Source organism: Heloderma suspectum, chromosome 13 (genome assembly GCF_057233095.1).
Source record: "Heloderma suspectum isolate Gila_16-S chromosome 13, 16-S_ref, whole genome shotgun sequence".
Classification (NCBI taxonomy): Eukaryota; Metazoa; Chordata; class Lepidosauria; order Squamata; family Helodermatidae; genus Heloderma; species Heloderma suspectum.
The window spans coordinates 16,855,827-16,875,779 of record NC_139470.1 but is presented as its reverse complement, the minus strand read 5'-3'; the positions used below and the strand labels follow the sequence as shown (position 1 = coordinate 16,875,779).

Genomic DNA, 19,953 nt, shown 5'->3' with positions numbered 1-19,953 from the left:
AGCTAGCACTGTTCGCTTGCTATTTTGACAAATATGGCGGGTTCTCACACTGGGGGGAAAAACTGCACCAAGGCCAGTGAACCACCAAATGTTGGGGGAAATTGGGTGGGTGAGGGGTCAGGGCTATAGCCATCTGGTCAACTCTGCCAGGCCCGATTTGGAGGTAATGACTGATATAACACATCCCTGCTGCTCCTATATCAGCGTTGTGGGGAGGGGATCTCGCCGAACCTGCTGGATTCTTTGCTCCCTCCCTCCCCCTGTTGCTGCTGCAGTGGTGCTTCCTGCCTGGTCTTTGAAACCTGGTCCCTGAGCTTGCTCTTTCTGCAGCCTGTTTTCAAACAACGGAAGCGAACGTGCTTGTCCGTGTGGCTGAGGGATGGTTGAGCTCGCTGCTGGACTTGCGGGGGAAAGAGAAGACTGAGTTCTGCCCTGAATATTTATGAGCGGCTCTTCATTTCCCTCCTTGTCACAGTAAATGTCACAAGATGGGAGCGTTTCAATTCTTTACACGGAATGTAGGGCAAAGCTGTTCACCCTGGAACATTTCTGCTGTTGCCGCTAAACGAATGGGTTTAAATGATCTTGTCAGTTTCCGTGCAGTGTTGAATGTAAATGCTCGCCCCCAAGACCTTCTGGCCGAAGGGAGACCTTTTCAAGTGGGTTTGTTTAAATGCGACCTTGTTAGTGGTAGCGGAAATGAATTATTGCAGGGCCGGCCCTACCCTTAGGCAGAGTGAGGCTGTCACTTCAGGTGGCAGATGCTAGGAGGTGGTCGCAAGGTGTTGGAGGAGAGACCTGTGTGCCATGCAGCCTTCCCTAAGTTAGCCTGCTGCCTTCACGTGCAGGGGAGGACACTGTCCTGTCATCAGTGTTGAAGACAGATTCATCTGCCAGTAGGCTACATGGGATAGGAGGCACCGCCATCTTGTTATTTGCCTCAGGCAGCAAAATGTCTTGGGCCAGCCCTGAATTATTGTGTGTGTATATGTGTATGTATAACCATCCGTACGGAGGAAGGAACCACTCGAGAGCTTCTGTGGTATAGCGGCTAGCCTAGCGTTCCCCAACCTGGTGTCCTTCTGATGGGCTGGATTACAACTCCCGTCACCTCCAGCCGGCCTGGCCATTGCCCATACTGGCTGGGGGTGTTGGGTGCTGTGATCCAAGAATCCTTCCTTGGCTGCGCTGTGTATAAAACATACAAACAATGAGACAATCGGAAAATGAAATGTAATCGAATGGAATATATATGCAACATAACCAAATGGCATTTTCTAATTTTCCCATTATTTATATGTGTTACATATAGAGCTCCCGAGAAAGGATTTCTGAAATGCGTTGGGGCTTCCAATACATCTTCTTTCAGCATGTGGAGTTTCCTCTCCCTTTCCCCCCTGTTTGCAGTGCCATCCTTCTTTTGTCGGAGTTGTAATCCAGCACACTGAGAGAGCAGCAGGTTGGGGAAGTCTGGGTTAGAGTGTTGAACTATGACAGGGGGAGACCTGGGTTCAAATCCCTGCTCAGCCTCAAAGCATGCTGGGGGATGTTGGACCAGTCACATATGTACTCTCAGCCTGCTCCACAGGGTTTGTTTGAGGATGAAAGTGTGTGTGTGGGATGAACGCCATGTATGCTGGCCTGGGTGCCTTGGAGGGAGGGTAGAATAAAAAACAGAGCCTATTGCGAAGTGGGTGGGGGGGCTTGATGAAGGTTCCCTCCTTCGTCAGTGGGCTCTTGCGGGCTTAGCTGGCAGAGACGGGCAGCGGGAGTGGCAGTAACGTTCCAAGCTGCGCTGGGCAGCTGTGGTCTAGCTGCTATTTTAATTTCTCACCGTGCCCCAATGTAGTAGTTTTGGAGCATTATGGGAGTTTTAAATGGCACCTGGACCCACCTGCTTGGGAGCGGAGAGTAGGGTTTTGTTACAGGGACTGCTGATTTCCTAGCACCTCCCCGAGGATGGCAGGTGCTGATGACAGCACTGATTTGTTTTTAAAAATGTAATGGCTGACACTACTATTGACTGGATTTTCTAATGTGCCTTCTCCATATTCCTATAACATCCTGGGAATGTCCTTGCAGAAGGGACTGGAACATCCCACCCTTTTCCCCCATGAAAGGCCTTTACCTACTACATGTTTGTTGACTGCATTTATATTGCAATCAATTAGAACCCAAGTTGCTTACGCAAATAATAAAGCATCAAATCGCAGCACATTTTAAAATACTAAGTTTTAAGCAGGCCTTTATAAAAGGAATCATCTAGCAGGCCTTTGGCTTGTAAAATGGTCTGTTGCGTTGGGTGCTGTTTTATTCTGTATTTTTTGGTCTGTGTTTAGATGTGTTCTTAATGTATCTTATTATTTTAAACTACGTTTTAAAAAAAAAACTTCAAAAAATAATAGCCACCTTGATCACCATTTTCTTTGTGGAAAGGCGGGGTATAAATTGAAATAAAAATAATAGTAAAAAATTGATAATGGTAATAATAATAATAAATTGAATAATAATAATTAAATAATAATAGTTATAATAAAATAATTGAATAATTCTAATCATAATTAATGATAATTTTTTAAACCATCACAATAAAATACAAGCAATTCCAGCGTCAGGATAATTTGCCCCCTCCCTTTCTACTTCCCCTTCTCTCAAAGCAAATGTTGTGATACTCCTGTTATCATCTGCTTTAGGTCAGGCTGCAACCCACTGGTTGTACTGACCTGCTAGTTGAAAAGCAGAGCCCTTGCAGATAATGCTGAGGTAATACCCAGGCCGTAACAGAACACACAAGGTAAGTAGGCAGGTTTGTTTTAATTGTACAGTGAAATGTAATGTCTGTTTCTTCCGCACAGTTGCGTCGCATGCAGGAGATGATTGCGCAGATGCAAGCCCAGATGAGGATGAAACCTGGAGACGAATGAGACGCTAACCAGGCCGTTGACAGTAGGTGTGTCTTTGTGTTTTGCAGGTCTTTGCTTATAAAGTGTTGCCCCCCCCGCCCCGCAAAACCAAGAAAATCCCCAAATTGGGCTATACCTCCTGGGGAAATCAAGAGCAGAGATCTTAAGTAAGCAGAAGAATGACTAAGCTGGCCATGTTGTGTCCAAAAGAAAAACAAAACATCCAAATCAGATCGAATTCTGTAATAATTGAATTTGTACAGGGCGCCCTTGGTCCTCGGGGCCAATGCACGTCAACTGCAGCTTGGCAAGAATGAATCATGCCTGAAGGCCTGTTCTGGTTTCAGAGAGGTACACTTCTAATGTTTTCCCTAAACTTATGGAAATGAAAAACATAGGAGCGCATGACATTTGTTGCTACTGTTGCTGCATACTTAAATTTTAAGACACCAGCTTTGTTTTGCTGGTTTGCTGGAATGTAAAGCTAAAATCAAAGGGTTTATATTCTACCTTATGACTGCGTGACAGCTGCCAGCATTCTAACTATTAAATAAGGAGGGTTTTTTGTTGCCTCTACTTGAACCTTTAGTTTTCCTGTTTGTATTAAACACAAAAAGAGCCCCCTTTTTACATTGTCATAGAGACTGTAGCTTGCTGCAAACTGCTTTCCACAATTCAGAAAGCCAAATCCTGCAAGTTCACCATGGACTAAATCGATTGGGCAGTTTAAGAATGCTTTCCTTCAAAATTATTGGACTCAAATGCAGTCCAGCATCAACAGGATTGGCGATAACTTACTTAACCAAAGTAAAACCTGCACTCTTCTCTCTGGATTACTAAACAATGCAGTAGCAGAGTGGGGCAAAAGAAATAGGATTCATGGAACATGTGATGGGGTTCAGAAATGAATGTATGAAAATTGGAAACATCTGTCAACCTGCTTGCTGATAGAACTTCATAACGTTGGAACCTTTTGCAGATTCTGCCTTTGCTTTTATGTTAAAAATGTGAAAAGCCTTCTGCTGTCACGAGAAGCAGAAATTTGCTTGATGATGTTGATAAAACAAGAATATTGGATTTCTTATGAACCTGCTATTTTGGAAAACCAAACTCATGCATTTATGCTGCAGCCAGGAAGTGGTTAAGGATCAGCTGGAATTCTGTTTACATTGATGGTATCATAGGTCTAAACGCTCTAGTAACTGATATTCTGAGAAAGCCATTAAAAGTGTTCGACCCAGGCCTTGTTACCCTTCTTCAATGGCCACTTCTCCAGCAAAAGCGATCCTCTTTACAAAGTTGACTTGTCTCTTTCCGACTACCAGACTAGTAAATATAGTCTTGTAATAAAAAGTTTAAACAGACAGCATGTCGTTCTCAAGGATTTGGTAAGGAATCCTAGGGGTCTAATCTGCATCCAAGGATCCAAGGAATTGTTGATGTGCTGTTTTGAATCGCAGACCATTTAGAAGTCCTTATGGATGTTTGTCACTGGAAGAAAGTTTTGGCAGCCTTGTTTTTTCCTCTTGTTGTGGGATGAATCCCTCCACCCCTTTCATTCCTTTCGTTCCTAGCTTCAAATAACCCCTGCAGTTGAGATGTCTGTTCAAAATGATGTTTGTAGAATTGTGACTTTTGGAGCAGATTTTGGGATTTATAAAAGGGGAGCAAATCCTTAACAATTTACTTGGTTATTCTTGTATTCCTCCTGCCAGGGAAGGGGAGAGGTGATTATGGGATTTTCTGCCTCATATACCAAAATTACTGCTGACTTTGGGCACTGTACCTCTTGGCTTGGGGTCATCATTTGTTGCTCTGCCTCAGGCAACGAAATGTCTTGGGCCAGCCAGTCCTTGTAGGAAGCCATGGTAAGGGTTATTTGAGGCCATGTTGCCATTCTGGGCTCGTGAACACCTAGTGACTGTAGCGTGTGTTCTTCTGGGGAGGCTTTTCATTACAGGCCTGAAACGTGATCTACAACATAATTTAAAACAAGAAAACTGCTGCTGTGCTACGAATCTTTATTTTGCCCACCAGAGTGCAGCTGTCTGGAGGACTCCTTGCTGTGGAGGGATAGGGTATAAACGTGAAAGTGAATGAAGTTCAGTTTGTGTTGTAGTTTCTCCCTCTCTCAGAATACTAGAACCCAATGGAGTCATCCCATGAAGCTGATTGGTGGGAGATTCAGGACAGATAAAAGGAAGGACTTCTTCACACAGTGCAGAATTAAACTATAGAATTTGCTTTCACAAGATGTAGCAATGGCCACCACTTTGGATGGCTTTAGAAGGGGGTTATACAAATTCCTGGAGGAGAAGGCTCTCAATGGCTACTAGTCCTGATGGCTCTATGTGACCTCCAGTATCAGAGGCAGTATGCCTGTGTACACCAGTTACTGGGGAACATGGGTGGGAGGGTGCTGTTGCAGTCAGGTCCTGCTTGTGGGTCTCCCATGGGCAGCTGTTTGGCCACTGTGTGAATAGAATGCTGGACTAGATGGACTCGTGGTTTGATCCAGCATGGCTCTTCTGATGCTCTTAAGCCACAGCACTGGATCACTGTCAGTTTCTTGGGCCCAGTTCAGAGTGTTGTTTTTGACCTTTTAAAGCCCTTCACAGCTTAGAACCCAGGTACTTGAAGGACCGCCTGTCTCCATATCTAATTACCTGTACATTAACACTTTCAGTAGAAACCCTCCTGTGGGTGCCCATGCCATCTGAGGTGAGGTGGGTAGCTACCAGATAGAGGGCCTTCTCGGTGGAGGCACCACAGTTGTGGCACGCTCTCCCCAGAGAGGTTAGCTTGGCATCTTTTGTCCTTTTGGAGCTAGGCAAATAACTTTTTGGTTTTCCTCAGCTTTTTAGCTCTCACTTTAATCCTGCTGACTTATAGAAGCATAGAATAGTAGGGTTGGAAGGGGCCTATAAGACCATCGAGTCCAACTCCCTGCTCAATGCAGGAATCTAAGTCAAAGCATCCCTGACAGATGGCTGTCCAGCTTCTTCTTGAATGCCTCCAGTGTGAAAGAGCCCACCACCTCCCTTGGTCATGGGTTCCATTGTTGTAGTACTCTAACAGTCAGGAAGTTTTTCCTGATGTTCAGCTGGAATCTGGCTTCCTGTAACTTGAGCCCACGATTCTGTGTCCTGCACTCTGGGATGAGCGAGAAGAGATCCTGTCCCTCCTCTCTGTGATAACCTTGTTTTTGCTGCTCTTACAATTTAACAGGCTTCAGCTTATTTTATTTTTAGTATTTACATTTTAATAGTTTTGTTCATTTATTTATTATTTAAAAAACCAATTTCTATAAAATATGCAAAAAACTACCCAAGCAGCATATAACAGTAATGCCAAATATACCATATAAATAAACAAAAATAGCTAAACCATACTAAAAGTAACCAGTGGCCGTCAGCTAAAAATCGGAATGACCAGCATCATTAATCAACAAAGGCCAAGGTGAATAAGAAAGACTTCAACATACAACATGGTTTGTTCTTTTGGTAAATCACCCTGGGAATATGTTTGAAGGGTGGTATTAAAATACTGATAATACCTATGTAAATATTAGATCTGTGCAGACATTTCTATTCATGCTGTGTGTATACTCATACACACAGTCATATGAATGAGTGTTTATAGCCAAAGAAGACCCTCATTTACTTGTAGGGTTGCATGCACTGCTGAATGTGCAATAACTGGATATCCATCTACAGTTTCTCATGCAAACCATAGAAAGAGCAATATAGAGTAGTGCAGCTTGTCTGCTCAACATACGTAGTTGATCAGTAGCATTCTCCATTGTTTCCTGTGTGCCTGTTCCCTACCTCAGCCCTGCTTTGAAACTGACTGAGGTTTCATCTGGAAGCATGCTTATATCAGCATGCATAATTCGGTGAGCTGAATATGCAAAACCGATAAAATGAACATGCATACAAGTAACACTCCCCAACACCCCCCGGATATACTGATTATATCTGTGGTTGAGTGTAACATCTGGTCATGGCTATGAGCGAATGATTACGGGTTCAGTCTTCTAAGCATTGCGGCCACTTTATATGTCTCACGTGCAGCTCCCTTGGACTGTGCTCCAAGTCTACAAAATCAAATTATGCTTAAGATACAGTATTTTAAAACCCCTCTTGCATGCTCAGTGTGCTGCGTATATGGTTGAAGATTAAATTGTGGGCTTTGAGCAGCTTATCTAATGGGAATATGAAGGGTGACTGATTTTAATTCTCAGAGACTCCTAAAACCTTTAGGGTCATCTAGAGGGGTTTCCCTCTTTTACTGCTGCAACAAAAAACAACTGTCCAATGGTAGAACAAACTCTTCTTAAATAATTGGTTATCCAGGGTGTTGTTGCTTTTTAAATTAGAATACTTAAAAAATGTAATTGAGTGTTCCGGGATTGTTACAGTTTTGTAACATTCCTCTCATAATTGCATATACCGTGTAAACAAGAGCAAGGAGGTTTTAATTTTTGTGAACTGCCCAGAGAGCTTTGGCTATTGGGTGGTATAGAAATGAAATGAATGAATGAATGAATGAATGAATGAATAAATACAATAAAGAAGTGCTCCGATAGCTGTTGCAAGTAGGCACCTGGATTGAATATTTCCCTAGATAAAAAGCTGGAGGTGGGAAGGGAGCAGCAGCGTTCAAATCTGCAAAACATTCGTTCATTGATTAGACAGATGGAGGGAGGATATCCAATCACCACTCTAGGCATGTGTATTGTGCTATAGTTCCAAGGAGGCAAACTTGGGCTCCAGTTCTTAAAGTTGCGTAATTCCAGCTGTAATGGAAACAGTTCAGGGAGAGGAAGAGCCAAATGGAGCCGGTCTCTTTGCCCAATCCATGGAATGGGCCCTACTTCCCATCTCTCCCTGTGCTGCAGCCAAGTGAAATGGCTGCGGTCAGGTGATCTGGGAGGGAGGAGGCCAACGGTGCTTGATAAAAGAAGTTTACAAGGTGGGAACTAAAACAGCAAGAATGGGAGAAACTCAAAACCTCAGTACGCAATGAAATTTGCCAGGTCCTTCCTTGGACAGGTTTTCTGTGGGCTTCTTTTCAAGAACCCCATTCCTCCCTGTATGGTGGAGAGTCGAGCAAATGCAGATTCTCCTGTGACGTTAGCACCATGATAGCAGAAATGCCATCTATCTGATACATATTTCATCAGGGCCACATCAGGACCATAAAATCCACATGTTATGCTCGCCATTTGATTTACCAGGGTTAGGGGCTTAATTGTCATCTTTCCCCAGTCTGGTCTGCTGCCATCTTGCTTTCAGTCTGACTGCTGCTGTGCTGGTGACAGCACTAGGAATGGGTGTGGAAGAGTTAATAACCATTGGTGCAGAAGGAAATCAGGATATCGCCTGGCACTCTGGAGCCGGGAGCCCAGCAGCCAATCTGACACCATTTGTCTTCGTGCTGCATAGCATAGGATCCAGCTGCCGGCTGATCAATTTCCAGGTCTTTCTCAACTTCACAGGCTTAACTTTCCTTTGGCAGCAGACTCCAGAAAACAATCCAGCCTTCTTCACCCCTCCTTATTTTTTTGAAATGGCAAAATTAGGGCAGGGGTTTCTGTTACTATAACTCATGGCATCTAAATCTGCCTGTGTTGTAGCAGCAGCTACTGTAAGGTGGTGGGATGTCTTCACGTTTTTCTTTCTGGAAGTGGGAACGGGTAGCACAAAGCTGTGGTTCTCTCGCCCCACCTTGCCTTAAGAAAAATGACAAAAGAATACTCCCCATTGCAAAACAACCACACCCTGCAAGTCTTGATTGCCTTCATTTTCTCAGTTTGGTTAGGATAATGTTTGGAGGTGGGGGGACATCGGTAATAATGTAAACCCTGGCAAGATACAACAACTAACTCATTCCACTTATCTGTTAGTGTTCCTACATAATTGGGCAGGGGGGGGAGGGAAGTCTTGAGAGCCGCCTTCATATAACTTTTACGGCATTATCACAACAACTTGTGGCTTACCTTGCGTTAAAAACCATTAGTCATGCTCCCGACGAGCACATTTTTACAAAGGATTGAACAACTGCGCACTCCCTGCAATAATGGATGCATGGGATCTTAAAAGAAAAATATGCGTTGCCATAGTAACCAGACTTTAATCATGGTCTGATGCCAAAGTGATGTGATGAGAAAAGTCATCAGGGGAAGGATGCATTGTGCCTGAAGCTTCTTCTGGCGGCTGGAATGTGAAGCTTAGGCAGAATTTTAGCCGTTTTGGAGTGAACCACCTTGTTTGTAGCCTGAGGGTTGTTTTCCTAACCAAGGCTGTGGATGAGTTGCTCTCCTGCTCTGGCAGATCCTGCCTCCCTCGCTGTGAGTCATGTCAGCCTGTCAACTTCGTTGTGTCTGCAGAAAATGTGTTGCGCTTTGCTTTGCTAAGGTTCACTTGCTGCTTGAAGCATGTTTGGTCTTTTGGATTGGTTCAGATGGAAACAGTGGAAGAGGTCAAGCTTCATGCAGACCTAAAGATTTGTGGCTTTTTTTTCTTTTTAAAGAGAGACGTTCTTCTGGGCGTTGTATGGGCCTGTGAATTAACTCATATGGAAAGGATCTTTCTTAAACGAGGTCATTGCATGTGTCCCATGGGGTGGGAGCATCTGTTTTCTTAGTTCATTTTTTTAAGTCTGTCTCCTGCCTTTCCTCTACAGAGCTAAGGTGTTCTGTACATGAGGCACTCATTTTATGTTTTCAACAGCCCTGAGAGGTAGATTTTCATTCCATTTATTATATTGCTATACCGCCACATAGCCGAAGCTCTCTGGGCAGTTCGCAAAAATTAAAACCATTAAAAATACATTATACAAAGTGCAAATCCATATTTACATAAAAACATAAACAGATAGCACACATACAGACAACCTAAAAACAATTTTAAACAATCAACCAAAGACAATCCAGGACCTGATTAAAAACTATATGCTGCCAAATGTGCGAGAGAAGAGGGCAGTTTTAACTTGGCGCCGAAAAGATAACAGTGTTGGCACTAGGTGGGCCTTGTCAGGGAGATTGTTCCACAATTGGGGGGGCCACCACGGAGAAGGCTCCTTCCCTTGTTGCCACCCTCCAAGCTTCCATTGGAGGAGGCACCTGGAGGAGGGCCTTAGATGCTGAACAAAGTGTACGGGTAGTGTAGATCTAGCAGAGGGAGAGTCAGTGTGTAACTTGACCAATGCTACCCTGTGAGCTTTATGGCTGATTAGGTTTCCCCCATCTTAACCCAACTCTCCAGCTACTATATTTATTTATAGGATTTATATCCCACCTTCCATTACAAGCACGCTCAAGGCAGGTTACAACAAGCATGATGAAACCTGTAAATTATAATAAAGAATACAATACACAAAGCAGCAATGCCAGGAGATAAAAACAGCAAAAAACATCAAAGGGTCTCAAATACTATTAAGTATCTGAAAGAAGAAGATAGATTTTGCCTGATGTCTAAACAATAACAAATATGGTGCCAGGTAAATGTCTCAAGGGGGAGAATTGCAAAGATTGGGGGCCACCACAGAGAAAGCCCTCTGACCATTAGCCACCCGCCTGACCTGAGAAGACACAGGGCGGCGGGGGGGGCGGGAATGAAGAGCCTCTTGCAGAAGATCTTCTCTACATCACACTTTATTCCTTAATCCAGACCACTGGTAACTAATCCTCATTGAACAGTATCTTGAAAAGCCGGAAAATATGAGTTTTTATAATGGAGGTTCTAATGGAGTATAGATAGCAGTTCTCTGGTTGCTAGTCAAGAGGGCAAGTGGGTAGTTATAAAAGGGACAAGTGATCTGGGGTGGCAACTCCCCTAGCACTTCCCTTTGGGTTCTCCCCTACCTACCTTGGCAGGGGAGCAGCAGTAAAAGTGAAAGGAGAAGGCTATTATGCATGTAGAAAAAGAGTAGAATCATCTAGAGTATAAAATGAAGCTCCATTTTTATTGATTGGACTAATTTCTTATCAGTTTACAGTATTATATGTTGCAATCATGAGTCCTAGGAACCTGTGTCTTTTAGTTTAAAGATGCAGGCAGTGGCAGGGGATGGGGGAGAAGAGTTTGGATAATTTCAGGAAGCTAAACATAAGGTTGCTCCAGGATTTTGTTCGGCTTCCATTTGAAAGTGAAACAACCTGATTTGCACCTCCAAATTGAACGTGAGGAGTGGAATGCAGTTATCTTTCCAATTCTGCGTTCCTCCAAAGTTTGTGATGCAGTTTTCAGCTTAAAAATGCAGAAAAATGGGTATAAAAATGCATCTAAAACACACAAGCGTTTTCACGCAGATTTTATGCACACACCCTGCCCACGGGAAGTTTAATGCAGAAAGGGGACGGAACGGACTTCTGAACAGACACAGACTGGAAATAGTCTGAACTGTCTAATCCCTACTTAAACTATGTCCCAGATCTGTGGTATGTTCACGTAGTATGTAAGCAGAGCAGGGGTTAATGCTCTTAAAATCCTTGCACTGCTAGTGAAAAAAGCTGCTGTGCAATTTAAAAGTACAATAACTACTTAATATTGTGCTAAAAGAGGATTTAGGGTTTACTTTTGTATTAAGCTTTTAATCCTTGAGGTAAGAGAAAACACAAAGCATTCTTTTTGAGTAGAGCAAAAAACGAGCAAGTGTCCTATGATTTATGATCCATTTTTTATTTGTCCTCACTTAGCTGATACTTTAAATGCTTCTCAAAATTTGGCCTGGGGGGCTTGCTGTGCCCGTTAACCCTGTGAAATGTTCTTTCGCAGTTTTTGTCTGTGGTCCCTTTCAGGGGCTCCAGGGGGGTGAATTCTTTTGCTGCTTCTTACTACTTCATGGCATTTTCCAAACAGTATCACTTGCTTTTGGAAATGCAAGGAAGTTAAAATATCTGGAATGTTGGTATCTTTTGAAATACTTCAGGTGCGGGGGTGTGTGTGTGTGTAGATATTGTCATTAATGATAAATGGTAAGTGGTGTTTCCGGATAGACGTTTTCGCAGGTGTACGATACAAGGAGAATTGTGTTGAAAACCTGTTGGTCCAAAGAGCAGGGGGGTGGGGGGTGGGGGGGGGATTAGCAGAGTCAGCTTTTTTATTTCATTACATTATGTCTTGGCTTTCTTCCAAAGAGTTCAAGGCACCACAGATGCTTATCCTCACAATAACCCTGTTGGGGAGGCAAGGCTGAGAGATCGTGACTGCTATGGATGCTTGGGGATTTTGTTCGGTCCACATTTTAAAGTGAACCGACCTGACATGCACCTCCCAAACTAATGAGCTCATCAGAATACATTTTGCCTTCCCATGTAATTTCTTCTCTGAATTTTGTGATACAGTTTTTGTCTTAAAACTATCCAAATACTTATAAAAATGTGTTTTTTACACCACAATCCTTATAATGTATATTTACACCAAAATGCACACAGAAATGGGGATTTCCCCACTGAAATAAACGCAGATGAGTGCAGAAGCGGGCCAAAATGGACTTTTGGATGAATGCATGCAACACTGACCTAAATTGAACACTGACTCCTGTTTACTTCGCTACCCTGAGATCACCCAGTGAGCATTATGGCCGAGTGTGGATTTGAACCTGGGTCTCCCCATCTACCCACCACACCACAATGCTAGAAAGTTGCCTTCCTCCAGGACAGATTATTTCTCCATCCAGCTCAGCCTTCCCCCAACCTGGTGCCCTATGTGTTGTATTACAACTTCCATCATTCCCAGCCAGCCATGGCCAAGGCTCTACTAGCCATGAGCTTCATGGCTGAGTGGGGATTTGAACCTGGGTTTCCCCGGTTCTAGTCTGACACTCTAGCCACTACACCACATTAGTTCTTGTGAGGGAAACAGGTTGAAATCTCAGTGATAGAGCACCTCCTTTCCAGGCAGAAGCTCCCAGCGACTCTAGGATCTCCAGTTTAAAAAAGGATTAGGTACCAGGTGATGAGAATGACCCTCTTCCTGAGACCCTGGAGAGCTGCTTCTGATCCGAGTAGAAAACGTTGGCTAGATCAGGGTCGTTGAACTTCTTTTGGCTTGAGGGCTGAATTCCATTTCGGAGAAGCTCTTGGGGGCCCTATTTCAGTGGTGGGCGGGGCCGAAGGCAAAAGGGACATGGCCAAATATAGCAGTGTATTTTAGCTTAAAGGTCTCACTGCCAGCAACTAAGCCTTAGGGGAGGCATTTCAGCCTTTCAGAATGGAGAAAAAAAGGCACAAAAGCCAGGAAACCACCAAATGGTGGCTGGGAAAAAGGAGGTGGGACCAGGAGAAGGGGACATGACTATATGGGGAATCCCAGGCAGGCTGGATTTAGCTCCCAGGCAGGCCGGAGGTTCTGCATTTATGGGCTAGATGGGTATTTAGCCTTACCTAAGGTGGCTTAGTGGTTAAGACGCTGAACTGCAGACCGGAAGGTTGGCAGGACAGCAGTTCGAGACCCGAGTGCTGCGTGACGGAGTGAGCTCCTGTCTTCAGTCCCAGCTCCTGCCAACCTAGCAGTTTGAAAGCAAGAAATTGCAAGTAGATAAATAGGTACCGCCTCGGCGGGAAAGGTAACAGCATTCCGTGCACCTCGGTGTTCAGTCATGCCGGCCACATGACCACGGAAGCGTCTTCAGACAGCGCTGGCTCTTCGGCTTAGAAACAGGGATGAGCACCGCACCCTAGAGTCGGACACGACTGGTTGGGGACACCTTTACCTTTAAGCAGCTTCCTACAGGTGCGTTTTTACCTTTCCTACCCTGAGGATCTGAGGGCTCCTAAGAGATCTTCATGATGTTCCCATTGACAATGCACAGTTGAAATGGATTTGAAGTAGGCAAGGCTTTGTTTTGGCCGTTGTGTTACTGCTTGAGATCTTGAAAATAACTCCTCACTTCTGGTATTCTCCTGATGACGTGAGCCTCTGGTTTTCCATAGAACCTAATACTGCCTTCATAATATCCTAATACTGCCTCTGAAGCAAGCATCTCAAGTATTTTAGCATCTTCTGGTGCTCTTACCTGGAGCGTTCAACAGTGTTTCTAGCACAGCTGCATAAACACATGGAGTATGAAGTGGCTTATGGCTAGAGGCAATGTACCAGTTGAGTTATAAAATGGCTTAAAGGATTTGGATCAAAAGAGGGTGTCTGTAAACACTTAGGAGTTTTTGAAGAAAAACAGTCCACTTTTGTTGTTAACTTCCTTGATTCCCCTACAGTTTTTACATGGCTTTGGTGGAAAGGCCAGAGGGGGGAAATATATTAACTTGTAGGAAAAGGAAAGATCAAAAGCATTTGGATCCAGGTGAGCTCCTTGCACAGATCATGCCTTGGCTGTCTGTTCACTTGGGATATCCAGGCTGGACTGCTGTAGAGTGCTCTACATCGGGCTGCCTTTGAAGATGGTTTAGCTGGAAGCTTCAACTGGCGCAGAATGCAGCTGCCTGACTATTGATGGAGCCTAGGCAGCTTGAACATGCGACGCCTATATTGTACCAGTCTTAAGGGTTGCCAGTGCATTTCCAGATCCAGTTTAAAGTGCTGGGGTTAACCTTTTCACCAGGGGCGGGGAACCTTAGGCCCAGGGGCCAAATTTGGCCTTCCTGGGGTCACAATCTGTTCTTCTGGAGTTCCTCAGAAGGCACACCCTCTTCCCTTGGCCCCACCCCCTTTCCCCAAACCACCCATCATCTGGTGGTTTCCCAGCTTTTGTGCAGTTTTTTTTCTCCACTCTAAATGCCTTTCCTAAAGCTTAGTTACTGTCAGGAAGAGTTTTAAGCTACAATACGCTGGCATTATTTTTGTATTCTGGCCCTACCTCCTTTGCCTTTGGCCCTGCCGACTACTGGAATGCAGCCTCCAAGAGCTTCTCTGAGATTGGATTTGGCCCTTGGGCCAGAAGAGGTTCCCCACCTTTGCTTTACTCCTTAGAAGGGTTGGGGCCACATTATGTGAAGGACCCCCTTCACCCATATCTGCCTGCCCGCACTTTGAGATCATCATTCAAAGCCCTACTTATGCCCACCTGTGGGAACAACATGATGAGCAGGAACAAGAGAGGGTTTTTTTTTCCAGCAGTGACACTTCGTGAAATGCTTTGAAAATGGGTGTATCTTAGGTCTCATCACTACAGGCCTATGAAAAGGGCCTTACAGACTTAGTTCTTCTAGCTCTCTTCAGGTATTCAGTTTGTATAAGCCTGGAGGGCGATGGGAATGGGCCAGAATGCACATCCCTATCCCCTTTCTTGCTCATAAACATTGAACACTTGAAGAGGGCTATTATGTTCTCTCAGAGAGGATTTTATTGTGTTGTTGAACTTCAAAATTGTTTTAGCTGTCATTATTTATTGCATCTTAGTACTTTTACTGGGCTGGATGTCATTTTTTTGGATGTTACTGATGTTTTCTGAAGGTTATTGATGTTTATATTGTGTATTGATTGTTGGAAGCCACCTTCGTAGGGCTTTTTACCCTAAAGTCTGCTTATAAATATTTTAAATAATAAAATAAATACAGTTGAAAAGTGAAACCTGTTGGGGGAAAAACTTAAGGACAATGCTGCAGTTCAGTAGATAGGGTTGCACAAAACTCACCAAAAGCTACATTTGAATTGGTTGAATGAGCATGACTTCCACTCCCTTATTTTTGGAACCTTGAAGAGGGACTGATTTTACAAGTGTGTCTGTGTCCGTGTGTGTGTATGAGGGGGTGGTGGTGGGTTGAATTCTGATAAATTATGTGGAGGTCAGTCACTTAGCAGCTATACTTCTACCGAGGTGTGTGTGTGCGTGTGCGTGTGTATGTGCATGAACCAGGGCCATTAAATCAGTTTCACAAGACCACACATTTTTAGTACATTTAGAGAGCAATCCTGTAGCCCCCTAGACAGAGACTGGAGGGCCATAGGATAATTGGGATTCTTGGATCTGAGGTTGGAGATTGCAGGAGTCCCCACTCCCTGTCTCCTTCCCCTCACAGCCAGTGCAGGGAGAGCTGCATTTGTGACCTCAGAGAGGAGGGAAAGGGGGTGTTCCCGTCGGCAGGGAGGGGAGGAGACTGGGGAAACCTGCTTATGCTGTATCCAGAGGCCTCCCCAGCCTCCTTCCCGCCCCAGTGCCTCAGCTACATGGGTGAAAACGCCCGTCTAGCTAAAATGCAGAGTGGGGAAAGTGCAGAGGCAAAGATTGCTTCCACTGTTCCTCCCTTTCTGCATTGGATGGCCATAAGCCTTCGAGTTTGGCGGTTTACAGCCATCTCCATAGGATTACACCCTTAAAATATTTATACTTTGCCTTTTGGACAAATGATCTCCAAGGAAGTTTGGAACAGATGATTACAACACAAAGCAATTAACTTTTCCTCAGTGGCAGGACAGCCAAGAGAGATGCTTGGGGGATGTGTTGTTACTGCCTCTCCTCAGCTCACTGGCATTGTTAGTACTTGTCGCTAGTAATAAAGGTGTGAATTAATTTCAGAAGAGCGCTAACTTTGTCCCATTGCATTATCTTTGGAAGCGTATCTGTCAATCCGACCTCTCTTTTTTAAAAGACAAAATGTCAGAGGAAGATAACAGTGTCAAAGCATTGACCAATATTAAAAGCTGGTTGCAGCTACTGGGCACAGAGAGTGTACTGTGTCAAAAGTTATGCAAAAAGCGTGGCATAAGTGTTAAGGAATGAACTTTGGCGAGTCTTGGGCTTGCATGTTCCTTCCCACCTTTTCTCTGCTTTCATTCAAGAAAACCCCCAGTTCCACGTTAAACCTGAACTCGGGAAGCTCTGGTTTGTTCTAACTAAAGTTAGTTCAGACAGACCAAGATCTGAAACCATGGCTTGATCCTGATTTGTTGAAATTAACTTTAGTTAGAACAAACCACAGTTCTCTGAGTCCGGATATAACATGGAATTGCAGTTATTTATAAAGTTAAAAATTTTATTCTCCTTTCAAAGAAGCAAGGGGAGCACATAATCTTCCCTGAGTGCGATGCTGTTTTAAAAATGCATCAATGTTGAACACAAGGATAGCATAGAGCTTGCATGCTGCAACTCACTAGCAGAACTTTTTGATGCAATTTGGGTTTCCTTGGTGTATAACTTGTGATTTCTTTTTCTTGCACAGCAAAGTATTTATCTGTAATGCCCAGAGTAGCTAGGATGTGTTAGCAGAAGCCCAGGCGAGAGACTGTTCACTTGCCCTTTATCCAGAAATGTTGTGGTGAGGGCTTCTAAGGAGGGGACGACGACAAATCGTTGCGAAAGAGCTAGAAAGAAATACTGATAGCTAGCTACGTGTTATTTAACAGCACTACTTCTTAGGAGGAACTTGATAGAATACTACTTTTCTTTATATCTCCACAAATAAAAGGGCAAGACGTTTGCTTTCTAAAATCTGAAATTTCAGAGGGAACCTGGAATATCTTTGGGGGAATATCCCTGCCCCCATGGCTACATCCATGCTATTACTTTTCTGGTGGGCATTTGGTCCTCTCAAAGGATGCCTGGCCTACTCCCCTTGCCAATATCTCAGGAGTCAGGTTCCTCTTTCCTTTCCCCTGTTTTTTAATTAGGACAGAGTGCCTAACCTAGCACAACTGGCACTTTCTCAAAGGAACTGGAAGAACAACACGCTGTTGCTGGATCGAGTTTTGAGTTTGCATCTAATAAAATTTAATCTGCCCTGAAGCACATTTAAGTAGCATTCAAAAAAAAAAATTAGTCTGCTTCCAGGAAACTTGCAGCATCAGCTTTTCAAGACTGTGTGTTGTTGTTTTTGGATTTGTGGTGCCTGGGTGTAGAACGGGCTGGATAAACAATCAACCTACCTAAGCTGTAGCGTAGCACTCGAACCAAACAGGTATCTTGCGCAACAGTGTCATTGATCTGAGCGTCTTCTGATGTTTACAGGTTGTGGTGCCTGCTTCTAAATTTCCTGAGCGGGAAAGTGGCTCTCTTTTCATCATAGGACGGTGACTTAGTCGCTCTTTTCCCAGCTTTGCAAAAAGCTACTGAGTTTGGTGAGAGCTGCTGCAGCCTAAGCAACTGAGCTACAGGTCAGGAAGTCCCTGGCTCACGTCTCACCTCTGCCATGAATCGCTATGAACTCACCCGGCAGCTTTAGTTCTCTTTCTGCAGTGCCGACTCCAGTTTTTTGGGGGCCCTTGGGCAAGGCACGCATGGTGGGCCCCACCCCCCTCACTGAGACTATCTTCTCATCACCATTGCCATCAGCTGCTATTGCTCCTCATCCCTTCTCTCATCATTGCTTCGGCTTGCTGGCTGGACAAGCAGAGAGCAAGTAGGCAGTAGTGATGCTCAGCCAGAAGCCCAGGTAGATAACCTTCTTCAACCCATTTCTGGCCCAACTTTCCATCTGCGGTATAGGGAAAATAACACTGATCTAAATTACAGGGTGGTTGTAAAGGTTACAGTGAGGTAATGTTTCTGACATGCTTAGATTTGCAACCTTCCCCAACCTGGCGCCCCTCAGATATGTTGGACTACAACTCCCAGCATCTCCAGCCAGCTGGCTGGAGATGCTGGGAGTTGTGGTCCAACACATCTGGGGGGCGCCAGGTTGGGGAATGCTGGCTTAGAACTTATTATTTATCTTCACCACTTTGCTTATCCCAACTGGTTTACTGCTTTTTGGTTCGGGGTTGGGATATATTTCCTGTTTGGTCTGTTAGAACGTTTGAAAACATGATATGTAAAGACATTATTATTATTATTATTATTATTATTGTCATCATCATCATTGTTATCATCATCTTTGTCAGCGGTTCAGATTTGCTAGTAAAGTTGGGCAGATGCTGGAGCCCCAAAGTTGCCAGGGGTCCCACTGGGGAGGCCTGTAGAAGCTGTGTCAATCTGCCTTCCTTCTAAACTCTCTCACATTTTCCCTTTCTTTACAGTGGTTCCTCGGAGCTTCTAGAAATGGGTCAGTGCTTTATTTGAATTCGAACAATAACACTAGTGAATATGAATGGATCGTGCATGGATGCATGCTGAATGCTAGAAGATGCAGCCAAAAGTCTTGAAGACATATTGGAAAACAGCCTCTCCCTCTCTCTCCTTTGATATATACCCCTTCTTAATCATGTTGCTGATATCCCTTTGTCACTGTCTTGGTAATGATACCCTCATGCTTATAATGTGGGACCTATTTTCCTTACTTTCTCATTGTTTTTATCCAAAAGCTAATATGCCATCCTATATGTAGTAGGCTTTGAGAATATGTTGACGAACCATGTTTTTTCAGCTGGGATAATTCTTGATACTTTTGTAACTTTCTTACTTACTAAACGACTTGGTGAACTGTTTACCATAAATGCGTATCATTTGCACCCTATCCGAGCTATATTTTGTTTAGACTTGCCGGAAATATTGTGTCCCTTGTCACTAGTTTATGGTGTCCTTCTCTCATGGTTTGTTTTAAAAAAACGTTTGTCTCTGTAGGCTTTGGTTTGTCTCTCTGGGGTACAATTCTCTCTGGTGCTTTAAAAAAAAATTAATGGTACACAATACTAAAGCTATGTCATGTCTATGATGGGAGAGGATCAGACATCTTTTTACCCACGATGCCTTAAATCATGGAAATGGACTTTCATGACAAATATCCTCAGAGACCTCTTGAAAGATCCGTCTGGAATTTTCAGGGATTGTTGGAGCCTTTTTTGTTTCCCTCAGTTGAGAGAACAATGGTATGTACTCAAAACGTTTTATAATGTATCATGACACTAACTTTCCTTAGTTTTGTAATAAATGGCATAGACATGATAAAATACTGTGTTGTTTGTATCCTTCCATTTTGGATTTCTAATAAAATGTGTTGAGGGGAATCTGTACAGATTGTAGCTGCTATGGGAAATTAGCAAATAAGTGTGTGTGTGTGTGTGTGTGTGTGTGTTTTCATGCGGGGCTCGAGGCCTTCCTCCCCCCAAGAATCCATCTAAACCAGGATTGGGCAACCTGTGGCCATCCAGATGCGGGACTCCAACTCCCATCAGTTCCAGCCATTATGGCCAATGGCTGGAGATGATGGGAGTTG

At 44.0% G+C, this 19,953-nt stretch overlaps 1 protein-coding gene across 10 annotated transcripts in view; it reads left to right on the top strand.

Annotated features, from left to right (window-relative positions):
- LOC146336089 (septin-2) overlaps positions 1–19,748 on the top strand; it is an 83,495-nt gene extending 63,747 nt beyond the window's left edge. For 6 of the 10 annotated variants that reach the window (XM_084820435.1, XM_084820429.1, XM_084820433.1 and 3 more), the window contains 2 exons: positions 2,856–2,950; positions 18,818–19,748. In XM_084820435.1, the coding sequence (XP_084676561.1) occupies positions 2,856–2,924 (69 nt within the window). In that variant the 3' untranslated portion in view covers positions 2,925–2,950; positions 18,818–19,748. The remainder of the gene's footprint in view (positions 1–2,855; positions 2,951–18,817) is intronic. The other 4 variants (XM_084820432.1, XM_084820434.1, XM_084820438.1 and 1 more) reach the window with 2 other exon arrangements.
- The last annotated feature ends 205 nt before the right edge of the window (positions 19,749–19,953 follow it).